General features: G+C 34.4%; 2 protein-coding genes across 3 annotated transcripts; one reads left to right on the forward strand and one right to left on the reverse strand.

Moving 5' to 3' along the window:
• Window positions 1-289: 289 nt before the first annotated feature.
• On the forward strand, window positions 290-7,390 carry LOC142638156 (ribose-phosphate pyrophosphokinase 4). The gene is made up of 7 exons (XM_075812162.1): window positions 290-541; window positions 3,389-3,704; window positions 5,610-5,705; window positions 5,818-5,886; window positions 5,981-6,109; window positions 6,890-6,986; window positions 7,071-7,390. Exons 1-7 carry the CDS (start codon window positions 411-413, stop codon window positions 7,202-7,204), a joined length of 972 nt encoding a protein of 323 aa, XP_075668277.1. The 5' UTR covers window positions 290-410; the 3' UTR covers window positions 7,205-7,390.
• Window positions 7,391-8,721: 1,331 nt separating this feature from the next.
• Window positions 8,722-18,564, reverse strand: LOC142638155 (protein MEI2-like 2). Of its 2 annotated transcripts, none has more exons than XM_075812160.1 (13): window positions 18,256-18,564; window positions 17,080-17,133; window positions 16,819-16,962; window positions 16,273-16,736; window positions 13,956-14,114; window positions 13,742-13,858; window positions 13,462-13,613; window positions 11,882-11,973; window positions 10,831-11,773; window positions 10,639-10,723; window positions 10,485-10,553; window positions 10,060-10,239; window positions 8,722-9,399 (listed from the first exon to the last, which is right to left on the reverse strand). In XM_075812160.1, the coding sequence occupies exons 2-13, from the start codon at window positions 17,120-17,122 to the stop codon at window positions 9,283-9,285; spliced, it is 2,565 nt and encodes an 854-aa protein (XP_075668275.1). In that variant the 5' UTR covers window positions 17,123-17,133; window positions 18,256-18,564; the 3' UTR covers window positions 8,722-9,282. The 2 variants fall into 2 exon arrangements, with proteins under 2 accessions (XP_075668275.1, XP_075668276.1); XM_075812161.1 differs by having other exon boundaries at window positions 17,080-17,136; window positions 18,256-18,378.
• Window positions 18,565-22,647: the final 4,083 nt, after the last annotated feature.

The raw sequence follows: 22,647 nt of genomic DNA on the forward strand, positions 1-22,647 counted from the left end.
AACGAAGATTGAACTGCAAATCTCTTATTCAACTATAAAAAATTTTACCAATTGAGTTAAACAAAATTCACTCCTAAATCTCTTATACAATAGATAAGGAAAGTAAAAAATATACATGGTATGTTATGAAAAAAAAAGGATTTGTAAGTTGTAACGTTCAAACTTCAAACACTTGAACCAACACGTACATATCATGCCGAGTTTGGACTTTGAACTTTGAACTTTGAATGTTGCCGTTCGGCTTTGGCAAGTGGCAAGTAGAAGCAGAACAATCACTTTTCGTTGGCCTATATATTTGTTATTCAAGTAACCAAACACCACTAGCGAATCTCTCTTTCTCTCTAAACACTAAAACCCTGTCTCTCTCTCTCTCTCTCTCTCCAATAGCAAAGGGGTTTGGGGGGACTCTAATGGCTTTGTCTGAGTCTCAGTCTAATAAGCAAAAGCACGTGCACCTCTTCTACTACCCTGAATGCGAGGACCTTGCTCGCAACGTTGCTGCTCAGTCCAGCAATATCACTCTCCAAACCATCAAATGGAGGTCTTTTTTTTCCTTCTATTCTACCATGTACACTGATTAATCTTCATGTTTTCCATTTTCTTTTACTTGTTTCTGTGCTTTACCTTGCTCTTCTGCTATAAAAATGAAATGGGTAGTTTTTATTTTTTGGTTTTTTCGCTTGTTGGTTATCTACTTATCTGAATTTAGCAATACAATGATTTAGATAAACGAATAAGGTAAAGAAGAGAACTTTTTTTAATTTTAATGTCATTCTAGTTAAAAGAAATTGAAACCCAGTTTGAGTTAAGAAAAATTGAAAGCAGAATTATTGTGGGTATGAATGTTGACATAATTATGCAAATTTAATAAGTTGTAGCTAAAGACTAAGTAAAACAAAGGTAAGAAGGAGGGCTAAATGAGAAAGAGTTTATTTTTATTTTTACATTTATAATGTTAAGTTTGAATCCGTTTTCCTAGTTTGCTTTTTTCCATATGTATGCCTTGTTATTAACATGATCTTTGTGTTTGGCACAACAGTTTAAGTCACCAGTCTAAGAAATTACAGAAGTCTTGGCATGATGTTAGGATTTTTGTGGTTTTACGCATGCCTTGTTATTAACATGATCTTTGTATTTGGCACAACAATATAAGTTACCAGTATTAAGTAATTTCACCAGTCTTGGCATGATGACATGGCCATATGCATGTCAAATGCACTAAATGGAGCATGTGTGTGTGTGTGTCTGCATAAGAGACGAGCACAGGCGTCATTTTAAAGATCACATAGTAATTAATCTTGTCTGTAGGTTTTGACTCTAGTTGCAAAATTGGTAAATAATGCACCATCCTATACTCAAATCACATAATGCAGACTAATAATAAGGAAAGCATAATACATATGGGAAAAATATAGAATATTTTTACTCCTTGATTTTATGTGTAAAAGAAAGGTGCAATTTATCTTTCTGACTTTTCAATTTTTTTATAAGTAAATATAATTTAATTCAACAGGGGGACTAATAAAATGAATACAATAGATGCTGAAAGTTGCATTTACAAGTTTTTTTATTGGTAAGTTACACACACACCCAGTGGGTATTGAACCCATGACCACACCCTCCACCTAACACTTATTAGGGGAGGATGTGCCAGACTACCAGTTGAGCTAGAGCTCGTTGGCCTGAGATAGAACATGAGGGAGCATTTCCTAACACCATCATCCAATTATACAACCATTATATCATTAATTGTTAGATCATGTGGATTGGCCATTCAATTGCACCAAATATTTACTATTTTGCTCATGCCAAAACATCCACAATAGGCACAAAAAACTGCATTCCAAGCTTTAAATTTGCTGTAGTGCTGAAAGCTCCCTCTCCATACATTTGGAGCCATCATCTTCGGCATAACCCAGGATACCCATACAAAGTTCAAACAAATGACCAAATACAATGAAGTAGAAGGTGCTCCACTGATTCCCCATGCTCTTACACACACAATAAAAATTGATAATCATATTACCCCTCCGAAGAATATCAACTGTTAAAGTTCTATGTGAAGTTTCTGTCCAGGAAAAAAAGGCAATCTCTCTTGGCACTTAACACCCCAGATACTTTTCCATGGAAAATTAGCCCCTATAGCACACTGCACACTTCAAAACTTTATAATAAGAGCAAACTTCAAACTTTCTTGCTTTTATAGGTTTTCGTACTAGTTAATGATTTGATCCTCCTCTAGTCTAGAAAGGATGTTTGATCTAATATTGCATTTGAACTTAATGGTAAGCAATTTAAGCTACCAAAGGTTTAAAGAAACTCAATTAATCAGCAAGCAGATTTTGGTGCTAGGCCTAGCTCCCTAGAGGTGAACTGAACCAGTTCATTACTAGATTTCACATTTCACCTAGTCTTGAAATCTAAAGAAAAGAAAAAGAATCTCAGTAAAGTTTCCTTAAGTACCTCAGAATTGTTCTTGTTAGAAACTTCTCCTAGCTAAGCTTCTTTCATTCCTTGTTTGTTCTTGTCAATACCAAATAATGGTTTGCACTTTACAAGAGCTTATGAAAGTTGAAACATGTATCCTCAACTTTTTTCAGTTTCTTTTATCCCATTAAGTGCCTTGAATTGTGTGTAACTGGGATTGGTTAAAGATAAATGTGATAGGTTCAGTTTGATTATACATATGAATAGGAATGCCAGGATGAGCATTTCAGGAATCCCTTCTATTGAAAGTGCAACATTTCTCTACTATTCATGCCCTCTGTTTGTTATTACCCACTAAATTATCACTACACTACTCACTTATCAAAAAAAATATCACTACACTACTCAAATACTATTCTTACTCTACTTACTGCAGCTTGCAATTTTTTTTTCTACTTTTAATAAGGATCATCAATTTTTTGTTTCATAAACATCTATGTGCTTTTCTCCATGTACCACTTGTATCTGTTTTTCTAACTGTGTAGAATTTTTTAATTGTTATTTAGCTTTCTGTATTGTGATTTTTGAAGTTCAGATAAACTGAGACTGATCTCTTAATTTGAGATTGAACCTGTGGGTAATGCAGGGTTGGGTGTACAAAAGTGGGTCTGCAATAATAGTTATAAAGAATAATTGCAACTTAAGTTTTGTTTTCCCTTGACCAAGAGATGAACAAACAGTTAGTGGTTCTCCTAAATTAGAAATTATCACACAGCCATTAAATGCAAAGCGTTTCACACATATATGTGGTACCGACACCTGTTAAAACTCTTTGCAGTAAGAGGGGCATTGCATGTAGCAGTTAAATGAGTCTAGTATAATGAGATATCACCTCATAAGAATAAATCTTGATTCCCAAAAGGATGAATTGGAGAACTGATTATTTTCTATGCATGTACAGAAATTTCGATGATGGATTTCCAAACATTTATATTAACAATGCCCAAGATCTGCGAGGCCAACATGTTGCCTTTCTTGCATCCTTTAGCTCCACAGGAGTTATCTTTGAGCAGCTCTCAGTCATATATTTACTCCCACGGCTGTTTGTTGCTTCCTTCACATTGGTCTTGCCTTTCTTTCCAACTGGCTCCTTTGAGCGAATGGAAGACGAAGGGGATGTAGCAACTGCATTTACCTTATCAAGGATGTTGACAAATATACCTATATCAAGAGGTGGTCCTACTAGTTTAGTCATCTATGATATTCATGCTTTGCAGGTTTGTTCTGTTTATTCTGGAAGTGACTATATTTACTTCTTTTGTACTGATACTTCAATTTTTTCAACATTAAATTGGTCCTTCTTAAAAAAATTCTAGGAAGTCAGTATCTTTGTCAAACTCTATAAATCATTGTGAATATGATGTTGATGAGAAGATTCTGGTTGTTTGTCTTACTTCAATTAATGATGTTTAGATGTTTATGATTATATCTACTCTTTCTCTATTGGGGTGTGCAGAGTTGTGTGGTTAAAAGTTTTTCCACTATTTCATCTAATAGGCGAAAGTGAAACATCTAACAGAGATATTAGTTGTTTTTCCTTTTTCTAGGTTAAGAATTAGATACTTAACTGCATTTCTATATGGTTTCAGATTATATTGAAACAAACTTTTAGTACAAGTCTTTGCTGAATTTTCTTTTGTTTAAAGCTTGTACTGTTGGAGATCAATAATTTCCTTCTTCTTGCCAAGAGCCTTGTAGCTCAACTGGTACTTCTTGGTGTTTCCAATGGAGACATCCAAAGTTCAAATCCCCCTCCCCCTTGTTGTAGCTATGAAAAATAATTTTCTTCTTCTTCTTCTTCTTCTTCTTGTTCTTCTATTAATTTTATCTTTGTTCACTGTGGTCAAAAATATTCGAGCTGTCTTCTGGCACATATGAATTTGGTTTACTGTGTTTTGGGCATAACTCATAAGCACTCTTTTCTTTGGGCTTGAGGGTTAAGGAGGTTGGAAGTGGATCATAGGCCTCTAGCTTGACAGTTGAAACCTAGAGAAAAAGAGCAAGCATTGAGTGGTGTGGTGATATCTATTTTAGTATTACTTAGACATGCATGTTTGATACCATGCATATGGTTCTTACACGTGTACAATTATATGTTTTTGTGTGCATCATATGTGTGTGTTCTTTGACATTTAGCTCAAGCTTAGCAAACTATATTTGATTTTCACATACAGTTGCCCAGTGTAAAATCAAGTTAGCTCAAGTTGTAGGAAAACTTTATAGAAGTAATTGCTCAATGAAAAGAAACTTCAAAGCTCCTGAAGAATGTGCAAATGTCAAATACACAAGGGAATCTTGTGGAGATATTTGTTTTTCACTCGAAAGCTTCTTCCATTCTCCATCAAGTAACAATATTTACATTGTTACCATCTTACCTTTGAACAAGGTGTTGCCAGAGCAATTTCAAGTTCTTGCTAATCCTCAGCTCATTGTCCTTTTCATTATTAGTATAAATTTGAACCTCAAATTATGGAGATATATTAATTGATTGAAGACTTGAAGCTAAATAGATTTTGATTTGTATGCATTTAATCTTCTTCCCCACATAAAATAAGCTATATTAAATAAAAGACAAGCTGCAAATGTAAGATTTTTCTTAGTGGGAAAAATCATTAAAAAGCCATTAGCGCTTTACCTAGATGGTCATTTTTAGCCAGGCCTGTTCTACAATTGTGGGGATGACATTATGGGGGACCAACTAATGAGAATCCACTGGGATTGGTGGGCTGGCACTATGGAATGCATTCCATCAACCAATTAATCTGCATGCATATTTTCTGAAAAGTAGTATACTGAAATCCATTCTAGGCCATCCTATGCTTTCTTCCATTTGTTTATTTTCTATTGGAATATAAGCTCAGATTTCTTTTCATATAAAGAAATGCTCTCCATATAGGCCTGATTATTTAACCTAAGAGGTCTGAGTCAATTAACAAAGACTGTTAGCTGATAATGTCCATAATCCGGCAGTAACTAATGGTTCTAAAACTAGTGGCAGCTAGGGTTCTGCTATTTATGTAACATTTATTTTTTAATTTGCTTTTCTTATCTTTTTAAAGAAAGAATGAACTCCGGCTAACATTGCATGCATTCTCATTCTTTTACTTTTCACTTTTATGCAGGAAAGATTTTATTTTGGGGACCATGTTTTGCCTTTGTTTGAGACAGGTATTCCTCTCCTAAAACAGCGTCTGCACCAGCTTCCTGACGCTGACAATGTGAGTGATGATTAATATTTCTTGATTTATTATCAACTCTAGGAATATATTCTAGCCCATTGAATTTTCTCTATCCTTGATCTCTCCATTCTAATCGTTGTTTCTCTTCCAGATTGTTATTGCATTTCCAGATGATGGAGCTTGGAAGCGATTCCACAAGCTGTTGGATCATTTTCCCACGGTTTTTTTTTCCCCTCAAATAGATTTGAGTTTAAAGTTTAAAATCTGTTGTTTGTGTTATATGATATCTACCATTTTATGTTATTGAATGGCAGGTGGTGTGTAATAAAGTTCGTGAAGGTGATAAGAGGATAGTCCGGCTCAAGGAAGGAAATCCTGCTGGTTGTCATGTAGTCATTGTTGATGATTTAGTCCAATCTGGAGGCACCCTGATTGAGTGCCAGGTATCTTCAATTATATTGACTTTTTTTCTTACTTGAATTATTTCGTCTTCTGAAGTCATGTGCTTCAGAGGTCATGTTCATTGAGATTCTCTCTCTCTCTCTCTCCACTATTCTTCTAATACACTGTCATTTACATTAAACATCAAAATCTTTTGTGATGTCCCCAACCTGAATTTTTTATTTACCATAAGTAACCCATGTAATTCCAAGTTTGTAGAGGGATAGGGACATGACACAATATGGATATATGAATATGGTGAATCAGTGAAATATTGGATAACCAGTGGAGTTGGATTATGTGTTTATCTATGTAAATATGGAATCTCTGTTTTTTCCTTTAAAAGAAATAGATGATTCAAAATCTGTAGGTATAACTTACTGATTTAGTCATGCAAACATCCTTTTTTTTTGTTGATAATTAGTCAGGCAAGCATTATTAATTTACACATCCATTGTTAACTTATGTAGGGACCCGTACTATGTTCTTCCTTTTTCAATTATATTGTACTTAAATGTTGTATCATAACATTCAAGATGCATTTGGTATGTTTTTCCTTACGACAATGCTACATTTCCTACAGAAGTATCAAACTCTTTTCCTCCAAAAAAAGTAACAGAGCTTTAGTTTATAATCTTTTAGTCTTTTAAATTTATATATGTTCAATGTGTATGTGTCTCATGTAGTATGATGGAAACGGGCATTTGATATGTGTAAGACATACACAAATTAACATAACATTTGCCTTTCTCTCTTACTCTTTTCCTCTTTGATTCTGCCAGAAAGTTTTGGCGGCTCATGGTGCAGCGAAGGTGAGTGCTTATGTCACCCATGGGGTGTTTCCTAAGCGCTCATGGGAACGGTTCACTCACAAGGATGGTAAGTACTTGCATATTCCTATCCCTGCCCCCCTATCTTTTGAACTTATATTGATTTTTATTGCCTTCTTAATTTCAATTTCAGAAAGCTCGGAAAAGGCATTCTCCTACTTTTGGATAACAGATTCTTGCCCACTGACAGTCAATGCCATAGCAAATAAAGCTCCATTTGAAGTGTTGAGTCTTGCAGGATCAATCGCTGATGGTCTACAAATTTGAAAAGATATTGTGGGAAGAAATGCATGTAGTGTTATTTTTTAGGCAAGACTGTATTCAAGAAGCATATTTCCTGATTTTTATTGTTTCAATTGGTAAGTTACATATACTGAGTGGGTTTTGAACTCACAACCTCACCAATAACTCATTTTGGTGGAAGTAACATTTAAGTCAAATTTCATTGGTTTATTTCATGATTTTAATGTTACCAACTCAACCAAAAAAAAAAAACTTGGGTACCGGTTTGAACCTAGATCATGGTCTTCTGACTATTTTAGACTAAAAAATAAACACCTTGCTGACATGCGTAAGTACTGGTTTGCAACTAGATCATGGTGTTCAATCTATTTTGGACTAAAAATGTTAAACACCGCTGACATGCTTGCAAATTTCATTGATTGTTTTGTCATTTGGGCTCACCGTGCCTGAGTATGGAGTAAATAGGACACTATAAATCATTATGATTTTTTTTTTTGGCTTGGAAATCCCTAGGAAAACGATAAGCAAAGAAGATAGGCATCACATTCCCATATAGGTGATACATTGTTTTCTACGTTGCTCTTCAAAAGCTAGTTCATCTTATAAATATTCAGGTGTTAACTAGATGTTTGACAGCAAGAAACATTTGCTTGGATAAAGAGTTCGTGAGGTTGCCTGAGAGTGGAATAATAAAGTTCTATGCACATTGTGAGAGAGATTGTGAAGTAAGCTTAGTTACAAACACTGTATGTCTGTATCCAAGGGAAGACGAAAATTGCATAAAAACTAAGAGCAAGGTCCTAGAAAAAAAAAATCATATTCAGAACCATTTGGTTCTTGTAGTATTAAGCCCATAAGAGTTAACTCATAGATAGCAATGCTTAATCATTTGACTAGTGATTAGTCTGAAGAACAGCTGCACTATTGAAGCTTGTTTTATGCACCATAGTAGAACACTTCTTGAGAGATGGTAAACATCTGCAAGATTCTACGTCAAGGAAAAAGACGGGTTACCTACACTATGGTGTCTTTTTGCAAGGCAGTGAAGTCATTACTATCATAATATATTCCATAATAAACAAAGTGACTTTTTTGTGTGTTGGGGGTTTGCTCAAACCAAATGTCATTATGGAAAGGCAGATGCCCACTAATTCATGGCTATAGGTCTCAAACTTATAGCCTAATTTAATTGTTAAAAAAGGAAATTAGAGGAATTGCAAACCCCATAACTCAGTTTTCTGGTAAGAATTTTTTTTTTCCCCTCAAATCTATTGTACATTTATAACGGAACAATGTATCATGGAAAAGTCAACAATTATTTCCCAAGCAAAAACATGCCAAAAATACGCCTCCTTTCATTTAAGCCAATTTCTCAATAACTACATGCAAACAATGTATTAAGCCTAAGAGATGAATGAATACCTTGATCCACACTCAATTCAAATTAACTTCTACAGATATCAAACTGAAAACATTTCATTTACGAATTTGAAGAAAAAAAATCTGTTAGAGAGAGAGAGAGAGAGAGAGAGAGAGAGAGAGAGTAACAAGACATCTATACAACCATATATTTCCTCAGATACACATTTTCTAAGTCACACAATAACACTGTAAGTCTGTAACACATGAACATGATGGTTCTGTTTGTCCCCTTTCTGTACAATCTTTTTACGACCCCCAAACCTGATAAACATCTAACCATACACATGTAATGATATTAGCAAATTGACTTGAAAGACCCAGAAAAAAAACTGAGATGATAAAAAGCAAACCCGAAAGGAGAGATCATGCACAAGCTGGTGAGCAATGCATATAGCTGGAGAGAGACTTCACAATTCAGCAATATGCTTCCCTTATTCCACTGGTTAAATAACAAATTGTACCTCTACATATAAACAAAATGCTCTCTGCCACTTTTCCTTGGATACTTCCTCATAAAATATTTTCAAGTATCCATCACTCAGGTGGAGGATGCCAATAAGACAGCAATTATACGCCCTTTACTTGGTTCTCTTTCAACTTTATACACTTGAACATCTATGCAACAGTTAGCAGGTCCTAGTTGCCAATCCTTAAGGCTAAGAGTAGATTTTCATACATTGTCAAATATTCTCTGGCCTCTCATCCAGAATTTCCTTTGGGCTCTCCAATGAATCCCCTGAGTAAGACCCATCTGGTTGTCGAATACATATGTTCAAATTGCTGGAAAGGAAAGGTTCCTGGAGGACACAAACGAAAATAGTCAGAAAATAAACATGGTTTCTCCAAGACAACTTCAAGAAACCATGACTTCTAATAAATTATGGATACATTATCTTTGTTTTGTAAATTCTAAAACAGGATTAAACTCTCTCTTCTATTTCTTTATCAAGATCAATTTGATAACCTGATCAAAGATGCCACGGGAACCACAGAAACTAGAAACGGACCCTTGGTCTAGCTATTTCAACCATCAGCATCAGCCCCCTCTTTCACTCTATGCACCCCACTCAAAACAAAGGAAAATTCTTGTATACAAATTGTATGAGAATTTTTTCTGTTTCACAATAACCTCTCCAACAGTTAAATTCTCCTGTGTTCCTCTAAATGCCTCAATATCTAAGGTGTGAGCTACTAACAAAAAATTAAGGATGAATGTAATGTACTCCAACAAAGAAGCTGCTTCCAGACAGAAAAATAGCGTGAAATAAATAACAAACATAAATGAATACTAAGCAGTTATCAACATAATATTTATATAGAATCAGCAATAAATATCTTCAGGCAGTTAAAGTTAGAGGACACTGGCATCGTGACATTATTTAGAGTTAGAAAAACTAGCAAGAACGCTCCTATAGTCAAGGATATTTCTAGTTTCTTATGATCAATAAACATATAACCTGATCAACAATCTCTTGACCCTCTGAGTGAAAGAGAATTGGCCGGCATCGCTTATCTTCATTCATTAGGCTTGAATTCTGAAAGTGTGTCACAAGGGCAGCCTTGCCCTGAATTCGTGCATATGCCAGTGAAGCAACTTTTTCACTATTGAACTTCTCCCACTTCTTTCCATTAAATGCCTGCATAAATTTCCACAGTAAAGTTCTGGAAAATTTGAAGGATTTCCGTGACTCCAATTCAGCAGATAAATCTTCTGAATTTTCAGCCAGATATAAATGCAAAGAATTTCCTATTTAAACAAAAAATTAGTTTTTATGAATACATGAGCATATAAGTTTACTTTTACAACATTGACATAGAAGACTGTCTAAAGTTAATAATGTATTGTTACTCCTGGAGCCTCAAGCAAAGGAAAAGGCTGAACCTGATAGAAGGGGATAATGTGTGAAGGAGACACCATATTAATGAAAGCATAACCCACATTGCACTTATTCTGCAACAGACAACTTTAACATCAGTCGCAATTCAACTATAGGAGATTGAAGAATATGGTATCTTATATTCCCACTTGGCATTACCTTAAAATCAATTGGCAAGTAGAGAAAATCATAAGTACCCCGGTGATTTTCATCAATAGCAGCCAGCAGCATCTTTGAAGTGTACCTGGTAGGAAGATAATAGAAGCAGAAATCATCAACGAATTGACCATCTCATTCAAAAACTAGGAAATTTGTAATGATTTCAAAACGTTGATCATATATTTTTCTTACTTATTAGGAATGTTTTTAATCATTAAAGTAGTCCTAGTATCTTCCCCACTGATAATTTTATCCAAATCAAGCTGGTACTGCTTCTTGCTATCTGTCTGGTTTACACTATTCTCAACTCGCCTACTTCTACCACGGTCACCTAATCCCTCATTGCCAGTTGCTCCAGGTCCCAAATAAGAACCATTGCCAAGGAACAAGGGAGCATGCCTTGGCAGTGACATCATTCTGAAACTAGGAGAACCATTTTCTGTTACATTTCCTGAAAGACCAACTCCAGCACTCATAGCTGCACGGCCACCAATGTTCATCACATTGCTGCGACTTAAACCCATGCCCGGAAATGCAACTGGATTCATGAACGATGTGTCCGGTGACTCTGGGAAGAAGCCAAACTGCCTTTCAAGAGGAACACCAGAAGGAGCAGATCCAACATGATGTTGGTGATGTGAGCCTACAAAAGAACCTTGACGACCAGCATATGGAAAACCTTGACCCTGTCCACTGGATGCAAATGGGTACCCAACAGATGATGTCTGCCACGTAGAAGAATTGGCACGCTCAGAGTAAGGACCTGGACTTCCCCAGAGAAACTGAGGACCAGATAATGTTCCGATGCTAGATGAATTCAGATTTGATTCACCAAAAGAAGACAGGGGTCCTGGACTTGTGCTGAATTTCTGCTCAGAAAGGGAATGGGAATGCTGATAGGCAGCACCTTGCGTCGATCCCGTGTTGGGAAATATCTGATTAACATGGTTAACCCTTCCAGGGTCCTTACCAATTGGTGCAATTTTTGGGGAGGTAGATACATGATGTGGCAGAATTGAAGCTAACCCAGTCAAATGGTTGCCGCTTATAGGGCTGAGATTTCCTGGACCTGGGGACTTACTAAATGAATGCAAAGGATTATGATCACCCGGGCTGCCGAATTGTGGCCAGCTACCTGTCATAGAAGTGCCAGTAATCTTATAACTGAATGTCTTTCCAATAAGAATAAGTATACAGATACTTAGTTGTAAGACATATGTGGGTTATTTAGAGATAAAAATACCAGGGGGAGAATTGGTCACTGGTGAACCAACATGCGGTCGGAAGCTTCGGATTTCATCCTGTTCCAACTCTTGACTTAATTGTTGCATCAAGCTATAGATCAAAGGTACAAGCAGGTTAATTTCTTCACAACTTAATGGATTAATAACAATATGTAGCAAGATATCAGTCAAAATGGGAACCAAGGAAGGGTGCTGTTAGTTAGCTTTGTTTAAGATACTCTTTATAACCAAAAAAACAAAAGACGAGGGGTGGCAAGAAAGTAAAACATAGCATATGATGAGCCTAATTCAACTAACACGCAAAAAAAATAAAGAGATCTTTAAAAGATCCCTATGGAAAAGTATTAAGGGCCAAAAAAATGTAGAGTTGAAAGATAGAAGAAAATAGACAGTTTACTATGAAGACATGTTGCAGATGCTCACAGGCTCCGTGAAATAGGAGCCAGAAATTACATATAGCATTAGAAGTTTTTGATAAGCAAGCTGTTCGTGAAACAAAAACAATTTTTACGTCCTGCAGGAACCAGAAGCTTACGTTTCCCTATCATCATCACTAGAAGTCCACCGATTCAAGTGTATCAACTTTACTTCCTATTTTCCTTTATTCATGGGTCCCAAATGTCTTTTTGTTTTCATGAATTTTTTAAATTTTTTAGGGCTTTCCTTTGTATACTTCCATTTCCCTATGTAAAGTAAACAATCATCAAAGAATTTTAGCATAGTTCCTACAACATGCCCATGAATATTATTTTGGACAGGTTGGTTTTAGTTATATAAAAAGCTTTTTTTTTCCCACCCAGAGTTGTACAAAGCATACATATATTACCTACAGGAACAGCAACTTTAACGTGCAGTAGCTTTGTTGGTTGTAGTATGATATTCAAGGTTTTGGAAATTGGCCTCAAGGGTCCACCATAACAGGCTTTGAGTTGTTTTTCTTTAGTACGCAATATTACTACCAACAAAAGTATCAAGAAGGAGCCATGGATCAATTGGTCATACCACACCATGATATTATGAGCTGCTGAACATTGATTTGAAACCCCACCCCGGAAGCTCTTTGTTGATAATTTTTTCCATACAGCCCAACCCATCACGCTTTTTTGACCCATGTCCTGGTCAACAGTCTTAGTTATTGATCCAGTGGGTCAACAGGTTTGAATAATTATTTGTTGAAAATGGATCTTACAGGGTGACCAGCCCGTTTATAGACACAATTCCTGGGACAATTTGTCTAACTGTGCAGTCCAGTCCAGGTCTTAAAACATTGAGGAGAATCACATGCTAAACCATAATGCTTATTGTTTGATGTCACTTTCATACAGCCATTTCTCTGAGTAAAATAAAATGAAAAAAGAGTTGCAGCAGAGGAAGGCTTAGGGATGAAAAGTTGATATTAACAATAAAAAGTTCATATTTCTTACTGCTTGTACAAGAATTTAGATGTTGGCTAGGGAGGCAAAAGGGATGATAGGCCTTAGATTCAAGTCTTCCTCTAAGAAAGAGAGAACTTAAAGGAGCAAGAATTCACGCCAATGACAATGTGTTAGCTCTGTTATGACAGCAACTAAATACTTACTTTCGACGTGCTCCACCAGGACGGCTTGGTTCAAGCTTTATGCGTTTCCCAGCTATGTCACTCCTATTTAATGCTCTAAGAGCTGCCTCTGCAGCTCTAACATCATAAAATTCTATGAATTTATGGTGTCTCTTGTGTGGTGTTTCCCTGATCTGCATTTCATGCACAAGGTTATTTTAAGATTAAAGAGCTAAGCATAATAGTGCATAAGGTATACATACAAGGATGAGTGAATGAATACAAAACAACATATAAAAGAAACATATCCAAAAGGTAGCACCTCTTTGACTTCCCCATAAGCCCCAAATATTTGACGAAGGTCATCATTTGATACCGATGGATCCAAATTGAACACCACAAGAGTTCCTTGGTTAATATCCTTTTCTGATGGGTTATCCTGGAATAAAGTAGAGAAGGAATGATGCATGATATAGAAATGGATTGAAATCAACAGTACCAAACAAAATCATAAAAACAAGCATCCTGTTTCAAACCTTGGGAATTGAAAAATGAATGTCAAGTTTTCTTCGTCTCAAAGGCTTATTTTGTAATGCACGCATTGCAGTACGAGCAGCTCGGATATCATAATAAGATATCATCACAAAGCCCCTATGCTTGCATGCGGTGTATAAAGTTCTGATATCCCCATATTGCTACCAAAATAAATAAATAAATAAATAAAAATAAGTTTCGTAATCAATAAGTGTTAAGAGTAACAATATATAGATGAAACACTGTTTTACCATATATGTAATATAGAAAAGGAAATAATAAGATAAAAAAATCACAAAATAACACCGCCAAAGCCCAATGACAAACTTCCTCACCCCATTGACATGCACAAACACACACAGAACTCAAACCACCCCCCCCCCCCCCAACACAAACACAAATTACATAACGTTATTTATTTATTTAGGGTAAGTATAAAATCTGAAATAACTGTGACACTAATCATATGAACCTTTTGTTATGTTTCTCATTTACAAGTTACAACTATTATGTTCTGCAATACTAAATACATTAGTTTCCACTGTAAGACCCACATAAACTATGTTTCCAAGATTAAAATAAGGTCATTTTGCAGACAATGGTATGTAGAATGCATTTTCCAAGATTAAAATAAGAGGAGGGGATTGGAGGGAAGTGCAAAAGGTCACCTCCCCCTCGGAGTCCCTAATTAGCTTCACCACAATTGGGAGGAAAGGAAGGAATGAAAGAGTTGCATGGGTGTAAAATACATTTTAAATATTTTTTATCCATGAAGGATCCACTATGTGTTTTCCTTTCCTTCATTTCTTCTTGACAACCAAACTCCCTAAGAAACATAAAGATTCACCTTTTTTTTCATTTTCTTCACTTCACTCCGATTGTAGGGAAGGCAGTGAAGCAAGGTGGGGCCAAGGATCCCACTCCCTATCCTATCCTTGAATGTTAAATTATCCCTTGCTCCATCCCCGCTTTGGGGATGACTGTGAATCCCCCACCACACAATGTCATATATTACTTATTTTCATGGTGAACAATAAAAAAAACAGTATATGCATGCATATAGTAAAAGTTATTTACACAAATATAGCAAAGAAAAGGAAATTACAAATTCTTTCTAAAGATAATGTAAAACATATTAATGTAAAAGGAGTTCTATAATTGAAAATATCTATAAGGGTACTTATATGACAATTATAAGTGGATACTGGAAAAGGGTGGTCCAAGTGTGCCCCTTTAGAGGGAACCAAATCAATCCTCATCCCTCTCCCTATGGCAATTTTTTCTTGGGGAATCACCACCCCATACAGGGCACAGTACAGCAGATCCCAACTTAATAGGGCTAAACTGCCATCCCTATTATATTATTTCCTTTTCCTTCCTTCTCTAATGGAAACAAAAAGAGCATAAATGCCCATTACACATCAAATTTAGCTGAATACTTACAAGCAACCATCCCAAGACTTAACTCAATTTTTTTGTCTTCTTCCCTTCTGTCACAATGCTTAGGACTTTACAAAGATATGGAATAAAAGGGAATGAGATTTTTTTCTTGTGTGGTTGGGAATTTAAAAAGAATAAATGTATTTTTGCCTCAATTTATGAGGGAAAATGGAGCATTCAGCCCATGGATTGTTCATTTAAATGGAGTGGAAACCATCTCTATCCCTCTTTTTAAAATTCCAACCAAGAAACTGCTCCCTTCCATTCCTTTCCTTTCTACAGTGCATCCAAAGTCTAAACTATTAACACACTGGGAAGCTCTACCTCAAGTGACCCCCCTGCCCTTGTTTCCTTCAGAAGAGTGTTGGAACAGGCTGAATACTATCTCAAATGAGTATCTAGAAGTACAATACTACAAATTGTATTAGAAGAGCTGGGCAACAGCATGTACTCTTTTGAGCATCTTAATTTTGTTGGCAACTTAAAAACCAGAAATGGACTTTTTCTAAGAACAAAAATGCATAAAAATGCAAAACCAAGGGGGGGGGGGGGGGGGGGGGATTTCAACACAAGCAGAAAGGTTATACAAGAGAGTCACTCCAAGAGGAGAAGAAAAAAGGAAACTAGTGAAAAGGTTCTATCAGACAGCAGTCAACAAGACCTACGCTTCCCCTGCATCTATTATGGAATTGGTAATTTGCAAACAGAATTTATTTGATAAGATTTATCCGTACATTTTTCCAGATTACCAACGAGACAATAGTTGCAGGATTTAAATTCGTCAAGTGATAGCATAATATAAGCCAAAATTTCAACTTTCATAAGCAAGACAAAGCAGATAAAGGCAGTCAGAATTTTGATGAAACTAGTGTAAAGTACCTCAAAGAGAGACCTCAATTCAGAGTCCTCAACATTACTATTGATATTTCTGACAAACAGTGTCCTTGATGGATGCTCCCCATAGGGATGTTCCCCAGCAACTGTCCCCACACCATTTGGAAGCGCATAGTGACCAATGCCATTCGAAGTAACACCATCAGATATGCTTACCTTTGACAAACCAATACCAAGGCTCTCTGAGGACTCATAATCCAATTCCATACCCCCTCCACTACCAAATAAATCATCTTCTAAATCCTCCAGCTGATTAGGCAAATCACTTAGGTCAAAATCTTCCATTATGCCAGCCAAAAGCTCATCATCATCAGGAAGCATGTTTCCTATTGTATTTTCTTCAATGTCTTCAACCAGATCCTTCCCCTCAGTATCTTGGTCAAGTTTATCTAAATTAGGCGAGTTATCCTCAACAGATTGACCACCATGATCCAAAGCCGTAAAGTTCACTGCAAATTGTCAAAAATAAGTCTTGATAATCAGTGTAAGCAGTAGGTATATACAATACCTTGTGACAAGCTCAAAACATACGCTTTTCATGTGAAAGGACAGGCAATGAGCTAGAAAACAAGCTTGCATCACTTGATGAATGATATGCATCAATTCCACGTGGGATCCCCCACACGCTACTTCCCACTTTTCCAGGAACATTAATTGATGGAATCTTGAATTGACCTACAAAAACAGTTATGAATGCTAATCAATGAGTATACATACATACACAGGCGAATACACATATAACATGAGAACATGTATGTTATCAGCTTTGATCAGTGGATGAAAGAGGGTGACCTTCAGAATGACCTGAGGTAGAACCCTTTAGATATTGCTCCATCTAGTCAATTTCTGCTAACAACAAGAAAAAATGAAAGAAAAGTTGAGGTTAAGCTATTATACAATTATCAAGTATAAGGAACTTTTTAGAGGCCATCAAAAAGATGCAAAGATACAGATACATGCAACAATGAATATGCACTTATTATGCAGCAATCACTATGGAGGAAAGGACTTAATAAAAAAGCAATCATTAATGTTCAACTTTTTTGAACTCAAGTGCAAGCACTAATTCTTCAAAACGGTTTGAGTAATTGCACCTAGGTAAAATCAGTCCAAAAGCACAACTGTGTGGCCCACTAATTCTTCAACTATAAATGTGACATTTCACATATCCATACGCCTCTATACCAATTAGTTACCAAAAAAAATGTATAGTAACCAATGATTAATCATCAATCATCTTCCAGATATGGGACATTGATCATGAAGAATCATGAGTTTCAACCAGTTTAGCCCATTGGAGTTGAGATCAAGCAACATTTTCTCCTTCTTACATATCCAAGGTCCAATATTAAATTTCAGATAGAATTGATCAATTCAACACCTAAACTCCTAAAAATTGATTAATGCACAATTATAACTGCAAAATGGGACCAATAACACCGGTGCATCAAAAGCCACGACTAGTTTAAGATTCAATTAAAGTTAAGAAATTTTTTGACGAAATAGTCCATAAGTCAAGTGTTGAAGCTAAATCATGCAAAGCTCCAGATGACATGTAAAGTAAAATTAAATAAAAACCACCAACCAAAAAAAAAAAAAAAGAAAAAAGCAAAGACCAACTTAGCAGCTCTTAAAATTCACCTGGTGCAGAGTCTACCCAGTTCCAAGCTCAAATTTTACTATATAAATCAGAACCAAGATAGCAATTTTAGCTGAGCAAGAAATACCCACCAAGCCCAAACCCATATACAGTTTCATCATCATTCACTGTTTTCCGTCAACAAGAAATTAAATTTCACCAAAACACGAAATACCCACATGCTATTTCACCCAATCACATCCATAAAAAACATAAAAATCAAACACAAACACAAAAATTCTCCAAAAAAATCAGAATTACCACTAAGAATTCAGAAGAACACAGAGAGAGAGAGAGAGAAAGAAAAAGTAGAGAAAGAGACAAAGTACCTTATAAAGGAGAGAACAAGAACACACACACAGAGTCAAAGACAGAGACAGAGAGAAGTTAAAGAGAACCCATTTCTTAAAGATGGGTACAAACTATTTGGCAGATAGGAAAACAAAGCTTTGTCCTTGATCAAAGAAAATTAAACACCAAGAGAGAAAGAGAAAGAGAGAGAGTGTTCCGTAGAAGCAGAGAAATTTCTTTCTTCTACTCCTCTACTTCCTTCCCTCTCGCCGGGAAACCAGAGAGAAAAACTGTAAGAAAATCAGAGAGAGAGTAAGAGTGAGAAAGTAAAACAGAGGAAAATGATTGGAGGGAAGGAGTGCAAGTACAGGGAAATTTATTTCACACACTATTAAATATTAAACACACCAACCCAAACCCCCAAAAAAAAAAAACTGCTAATTTTTTTTTTTTTTAAGGAAAAAAAACTCCTGCTATTGCTTTGCTTTGCTAGATTTTTTGTTTTTTAGTAATAATATTTTTTATATATACATAATATTTTAATTCGATTCAGATCACTAAGATATTAATTGATTTTTTTTTGACCTAGCGAAAATTGAACGCTAGGTCTTTTATTCAATGATAAATGTTAGACTTTATCAGTTGAGCTATTTCGAACTCAAACAAAAAAGCTAGTAACTCCGAACCGTGTGACTAAAAAATTAGGCTGTATTTGAATCCTATTTGGCGTCCGTTGACACATATGCACATTAGCACAGACACATGCTTTGTCTGTTTCTCCAACCATAGGCATGGCAACCCAAAATTATTTAAAATTTTTAAAAAAAAAAAAACAATACTACCTTGCAATAGTGGCACTATCTTCACACCCTGATTATATGCTTTTATGCTATTCTAAAATCCGATGGAATTTTGACCCAATCCTTAAAAAAATGATAATAACGACGGGATTCATTATAGGTTGCATCATGTAAGGGATATGAGGAACCAAAAGTTGTTGTTATGAAAATTACAGGACCATTTGGTTTTGTTTCAAATGATTTCTTTTTTTTAGAAATTAAAAAAAAATAAGTCTATTATAGTGATATTCAATAAAATCATGTGATGCAGTTTTTATATATGATAAAGTTTTTCTCCAACCTGGTTTGGAAAAATTTCTTCCAACACACTACGTTTATTAATTAAAGAAATTTTAAATATAAGTTACATGACTCATTAAATAAGTTATATAATCAATTATCATATAATGGATTAAAAAATATTTTCTTTAAACAGTTGTGGAGGTAATTTTTTTCTTTCATTAATATATATATATACTCGTTTATATTCTCATGAAATAAACAAGAAAGTGCACATTGATTCAATGGTAAATATCCTTTGCTCAAGTGAAAATGATGTGTTGCAAGTTCAAGTGAGGAAATTTATCTCTATGGAAATTTGAGATAAGACTATCTACCAACTATTTATTTCAAATTATATATAATAAAATTGAGAGTTTTGTAAGCGGAGAAGGACAATTAAGTAAAAATTAATTCTTGAAAATAAAATCATAATTTTTAGATAATTTTAAATGAAATTAAACTTTAGGTTTTCCTTAATTTTTTTTATTTAAAGAATTAGGTTTTCTTAATGTGGTATGTTAAAGAGTGTCCTTTTAGCGTCAGTTTGGATAGCGTTTTAGGCTTGACGTTGCGCGTTTACACTTCATTTCTGTGGGTCATGTACACTCTTTACAGAACCTGCAAGTACTTTTTTCAGCAAAATTAATTTTTAAACTGGGTCTCATGGTACTATTCACACATTTAAAAATTATTTTATTATAATATTTTTAATTTTTAATTTTTAACAATAAGCGGTATCTAAATAGACCCTTAATATAATTGCTAAAGAGAATAAAATAGGCCTACGGCCCACCACTATTGGGAAACAACAAAAGTAACCAAAAAATAAATAAATAGTAAAAAGTTGAATTTTTTTAATCTAAAATCCTTTGATTAGCTAGATAATCTTAATGGACTATATTGGAAATTCCAGCCTAACGATTGTCTCTGTAAACAAAACCTTTCATTTAATTACTAAAGTATTAGTAATGATTCATAGGATCATTAGTCTTTCGTGGGGCCATTGAGGTTGTCTTGTTCTGAGTGTGTTGTTGAGCAATTGGTTGAAAATTTGGGAAGGCACGAAGCTTAGGTGAGATTGACTGTAGATTGTTAATTCCACTACCTTTATTCTAGTGGGTCTACTGACGTGGTCTTACGTGAGTAGACTATAATGCTTCTCTAGCCTAATAATGCTAGCACCACTAAAATTGGCACAATTTTAGGTTGTGATTCGCCACATGGTGAGTTATTGTATGAAATTATACTAATTTTGGTGGTTCGAGCATTACTTGTGAAAGATATTTGGGTGGAATAATCCTTTCTAATTACATGTTGTCACAATGCAGTAAATTTCTATAAAATGAGTCATTTTTAAAAAGTGTTTTCTATAAGTCTATCTATTTTTTCTATGTTTGGTAACTACTTTAAATGAGTTAAAAAATAATTTTTTAACTTTTTTTATTTAGCTTGCTGTGATATAGAATTGTTTTATTAAAAAAATTAATGAAAAATAATTTCTAAAAGTAAGTCGTACTTTTTCTATTGACCAAAAATAATTTTCCTTTAACTCATTTTTTATGATATTACTAAATATAAAAAATACATAAAATTATCTTTTACCCAAGGTTATAATACGGGAATTTTTTTTTTTTTTTTTTTTTGGTTATTGGCATTTAGATGATTATATATTTCCACAACCCAGATTAATTTATTAATTTGAACAAGTTCAGATTGTAATCATGAAAATAAAAGTCTGATAACTTTAGAAAAGATAGAAAGAGATGGTTTTATGATTCAACTCTAAAGCTCCTCCTATTTTTAGGTTTATCTAGAACTACCAATATTGCACACACAATCATTATAGAACTAATTGCGGAATGATTTTATAATCAAAATTTAATTAAATGAATTTTTTTTTTTTTTGGTTGAACTATAATGATCATAAGTTGACTACTTTTTGGCTGTGTTGTGTGTGATAATTTGAAAGCTCCAGCTGCTCTACCAATTTTCATCAAGGTGAGGCTTTGAACAGGAAAGTTGACTCCTTTTTCATATATGAAAAGGTTATATATTTTTTTTGTCAGAGTTTCTAATAGCATTTTCATCTGAAAAGTTATCTTATTCTATTTTACCGTATCAAAAAGATATTTTATCAATTATAATATACTATTTTACAACACAATCAATATCTCAATTTTTATTTTCCTATTCTACTCATTAAAATAATATATATTACCCACTAAAATAATATAATATATCCCAATACAACTCCCTCTCTTTCTTCTCTCCATCTCTCTTTTACTTTATCAATTAAAATATATTATAATTTTTACTAAAGTATTACAGTGCTATTCTACTTTTAGGATGGCACTGTAGCACAATTGCAAAAAAATTTACAATTGTAAGATTTTACAAGTCCTGCTGTTGGACTCTTTTTATACCTTTATGTTAAATTTTTCCTACATATACCATTTACAATTGCCAATGAGAAGTTAGTATATATCCTCAAAACTTTTCTATATTGTTTTTTATCAATAAAAATTTTTTTTATAATTAAGAGGAGAAAGTTGTGATAAAATTATGGATACGTATCTCAAGTTTTGTTTTCCTTTTTGAGAAAAATTCTTTAAATTTCAAATATTTATTTAAAAGCCTTAAACCTTTTATTGCATTATCATTATAAAACTTCGTAATTAGTATCCTAATTACACTTCATTAAGTCAACTAGCAATTGGCATCTCTTGTTTCTTTTATAATAAGCAAGCTTAAGCTTTAAAAATGTCATTAGATACCCAGCTAACTTATAGGCCTGGTCAGGGATAAGGAAGGAAATGCACTTAAAATAGGTTTTTGTGTTTGATTTTTTAAATGCACTAAAATAATTGGGTACTAAACACTAAAATAGGCCTGGTTACTACTTGAAGGTCCCTCTACCTATAATAATATAAACCAAAGCATTTAAGATAACAATATAGTAGAAAAGAGAAAATGTCAACAATTCTAGTACACACTTAAGCCTTTGTCCATTATTTGATTATTATTATCTCACACATAAATACATAATAAGAAATTAAAATCATGATCTTTGGTGGAGAAGCGAATATGTGTTTACCTTTTTTTTATGAAGGGAATGGTTCGTAGCTAATCTCAGCATGACCTTTTTTTTATTCTAAGGGATCAATTATATCACTTTTAAAATAAATGAGTTCTCAATAATTTTATATCCATGAATGAGGTATGGCCAAATTGACATTCCATCTTTAATGATGACGTGTGATCAAGGGTTCAATTTCATACTTTATTAAAGAAAACAAAACAAAAATCATG

The sequence above is a fragment of the Castanea sativa genome, chromosome 6, assembly GCF_040712315.1.
Source record: "Castanea sativa cultivar Marrone di Chiusa Pesio chromosome 6, ASM4071231v1".
NCBI classification, from domain to species: domain Eukaryota; kingdom Viridiplantae; phylum Streptophyta; class Magnoliopsida; order Fagales; family Fagaceae; genus Castanea; species Castanea sativa.

What these genes read in the sequence shown, in the direction of transcription:
- LOC142638156 (XM_075812162.1), top strand. Translation starts at nt 411, where the DNA reads ATGGCTTTGTCTGAGTCTCAGTCTAATAAGCAAAAGCACGTGCACCTC. An exon ending in ATGATATTCATGCTTTGCAG is followed by an intron (nt 3,705 to 5,609) that starts GTTTGTTCTGTT and finishes ACTTTTATGCAG; the next exon opens with GAAAGATTTTATTTTGGGGA. An exon ending in GCACCCTGATTGAGTGCCAG is followed by an intron (nt 6,110 to 6,889) that starts GTATCTTCAATT and finishes TGATTCTGCCAG; the next exon opens with AAAGTTTTGGCGGCTCATGG.
- LOC142638155 (XM_075812160.1), bottom strand. Translation starts at nt 17,122, where the DNA reads ATGGAGCAATATCTAAAGGGTTCTACCTCAGGTCATTCTGAAG. An exon ending in TACCTCAGGTCATTCTGAAG is followed by an intron (nt 16,963 to 17,079) that starts GTCACCCTCTTT and finishes CTGTTTTTGTAG; the next exon opens with GTCAATTCAAGATTCCATCA. An exon ending in ATTAAAAACATTCCTAATAA is followed by an intron (nt 10,724 to 10,830) that starts GTAAGAAAAATA and finishes TCTTCCTACCAG; the next exon opens with GTACACTTCAAAGATGCTGC.